At 39.4% G+C, this 2,733-nt stretch overlaps 1 protein-coding gene across 2 annotated transcripts in view; it reads left to right on the forward strand.

Moving 5' to 3' along the window:
• The window catches only part of LOC108746428 (protein NDNF-like), a 10,481-nt gene that overhangs the window by 3,068 nt on the left and 4,680 nt on the right, over positions 1-2,733 (forward strand). For both annotated transcript variants that reach the window (XM_018483202.1, XM_018483203.1), the window contains exon 2: positions 2,447-2,568. In XM_018483202.1, coding sequence (XP_018338704.1) covers positions 2,447-2,568 — 122 coding nt within the window. The remainder of the gene's footprint in view (positions 1-2,446; positions 2,569-2,733) is intronic.

Raw genomic sequence — 2,733 nt, forward strand, 5'->3', positions numbered from 1 at the left:
GGTGTTACACAGAAGACATGAACACTTCCATATGTCGCGAAATATTATTGTGAAATGATGTTTATCCATTTGCTTGGAGTAGAAATTTCGAAGTCAATCTCTCTCTCTCTCTCTCTCTCTCTCTCCTGCCCCCTCTTCTTTCTTTTTCTCCCTCTTCCCGTTTATATATGAATACACGTACATTTTTAAACATTTTTATGTTTCATACACTCACATTTTGTGTTCACATATCTATCTTGTTACACACAGATTTTTGATTTCCTTTTAACTTTTTCAGTATTTTGTAGTATTTTGAGTTTTCTTTTTTTTATAACTATATTTCTATTCTTGTAACAAGTTTTGCTCTATTATTTATTCAATTTTACTGATTAAAAGGACACTTTTTTAGAGAGCTTAACAAATCTGCCTCCCTCTTTCTCTCTCTCTCTCTCTCTCTCTCTCTCTCTCTCTCTCTCTCTCTCCTCTCAGTCTCTTTCTTCTATTTACAATTATAAACGATTTTTCTGAAAGTGTTAAAAAATATTTCAAATTTCTCTCTCTCATTTCTTAATTTTAATCTTTCTTTCCAATTGCTTATAATTCGAGAAAAATCATTCGTGTCTCAGCATTTTAATCCGAGAACCTAAAATTAACAAAATTATCCATCATTCTGTATTTAAAGACTTTTTTAATATAAATTATACTATGACAGTAACAAGAAAATTTTAATATTCTTTCGACTCCACACTGTGTCCATATTTACTATCATTTTCGTAGAACGCCAATTGCACCTTCCGCAGGAATAGGATCGTTCCCTTCACACATCCACGCGCCGGGATGAAGAGGATGCCACGCGCCGCGTAAAAGCGCCCTACCTATCTCGGTCGCGACTTTCCACGAAACTTGCGGCAGACTCGCGACAAAAGAGAGGGAGAGAACAGACCGTCTAACAGAATCAATTCGGAATTCTCCTCTCCTTTCCCTCTCTCCTCACTCTTCTCTCTCTCTCTCTCTCTCTCTCTCTCTCTCTCTCTCTCTCTCTCTCTCTTCTTCGTGTTGAGAATGACTTCACGGATGCCGAATTTAGACCACGGGGGTCGTGGCTGCGCGACCCCAGACGCCGCGACGCCGGCATTGTGCCCCGACGCTAATTTTACAATAGCTGTCTCACTGCCAGACGCGAACGAGAAGAGCACGTGTGGCGGCTGCAGCGACGGCGGCGTCTCGACGTTCCTTGCGAACGACGACGACGACGACAACGACGACGACGATGATGATGATGATGATGACGATGATGACGACGATAACGGCGGTGGTGGCGGCGGCAGTGACGCTCGGAAGCGAACGGGTTAAGCGTGCGTTGTCGACATCGACGCAAAATAGAGGAAAAAAAAGTGCCCCCAACGGTGAGAGGAAGGGCATGAAGAAGAGCGAGGGCGGTACAGGATGAGTAGCATCGTTGAAGCGTAAAGTTAACCAGTGTAATTTTCGAAAAGAAAGAAATAGAAGGTGACAGGGAAGATAGGGAGGGAATTGTATCGAACTGATCAACATTGTGTCTAAATATAACGGCGGTGGAATTCAGTGTATACATGCACGTATGGGTGAGTAGCATGTATTGCGTGACTACGAGATTGCGGCAATTACCGGGTAATTATTTCAATTACGATATGCAACATCCGCCGTGCGGCACGGTGTTCTGTATCGGATTAACATTGCCGATCTTCATCGATTATGATAACGAGGGGCTTACGAAGCGATGCTTACACCGGATTAGATCGGCGGTGATTTTTGCGACAGTGCGCTCGATGACGTGTGAAACGTCATCGAAAATGGAGTGAAATCGTATCAATCGGTAGGAAACGCTATTTTGCATGGTTAATGAAAATATTTAACTTGGGATAATCACTGGGATATTTTATACTCCAGTGATGGCGAAAAAATGCCAACTGCAGTAAAATATTTTTATATAGATTTGTTCTGTATGTTTAACATTTTTTTTTCTTTTTTAATAACTATTCTCTAACAATATAGTTTTTAGAATTCTTAAATGTACAATTTCATCGAAAACCCGCATTATGTTAATTGAAATGTTCATTTTTTAGAAATACTTTCATAAGCTACTCAATATGCTTATTTCATTTAATCTTTTTTTGGGTTCTACTTACTTTTTTCCAGAAAATTATGATTAAGTCTATAATATTTTCAAATACTAATCGAAAAATAATCAATAGTATACAATTGTTAATAATAGTGATTTTAATTGGGGTAAAAACATGACAGTTAATTATTTATGTAAGAAGATAATCAGATGACTACTTCCGAGCTACTTAAAAGATGTCAAGTATCCTCCGTTGTAGACTATAGAAGATTGCGTCTCGTTACACATCGCATTTTCATTCGTTTGCGCACGTTCGATGTGCCACGAACATCAATATCAAACTGGATGCAGATGAAATTCTTACAGGTTCTATTACCTGAGCCCACGAGAAGGCCCGCCTCTCACGTTACTCGTTAGCCCGTGCAGCGGTCCGATATCCTGGACGGTCAGTTATGTAGAACCGCCCGAGAATAATCAAGAAGCAGAAGGTACAAAGTATATGTGAATCTGCTAACAACTGACAGATGCGATAAAGCAAGACATTTTACTGTTTTGTCAATTTAGACGCTTTAAGTCATTTTATGACAAATGATTGTTAAGACTTCAAGCATCTAAATATGAAAAAGTTACTATTTAGTTTGTCTCGTGTGTAT

This window comes from Trachymyrmex septentrionalis, unplaced genomic scaffold (assembly GCF_001594115.1).
Source record: "Trachymyrmex septentrionalis isolate Tsep2-gDNA-1 unplaced genomic scaffold, Tsep1.0 scaffold17, whole genome shotgun sequence".
Taxonomy (NCBI): domain Eukaryota; kingdom Metazoa; phylum Arthropoda; class Insecta; order Hymenoptera; family Formicidae; genus Trachymyrmex; species Trachymyrmex septentrionalis.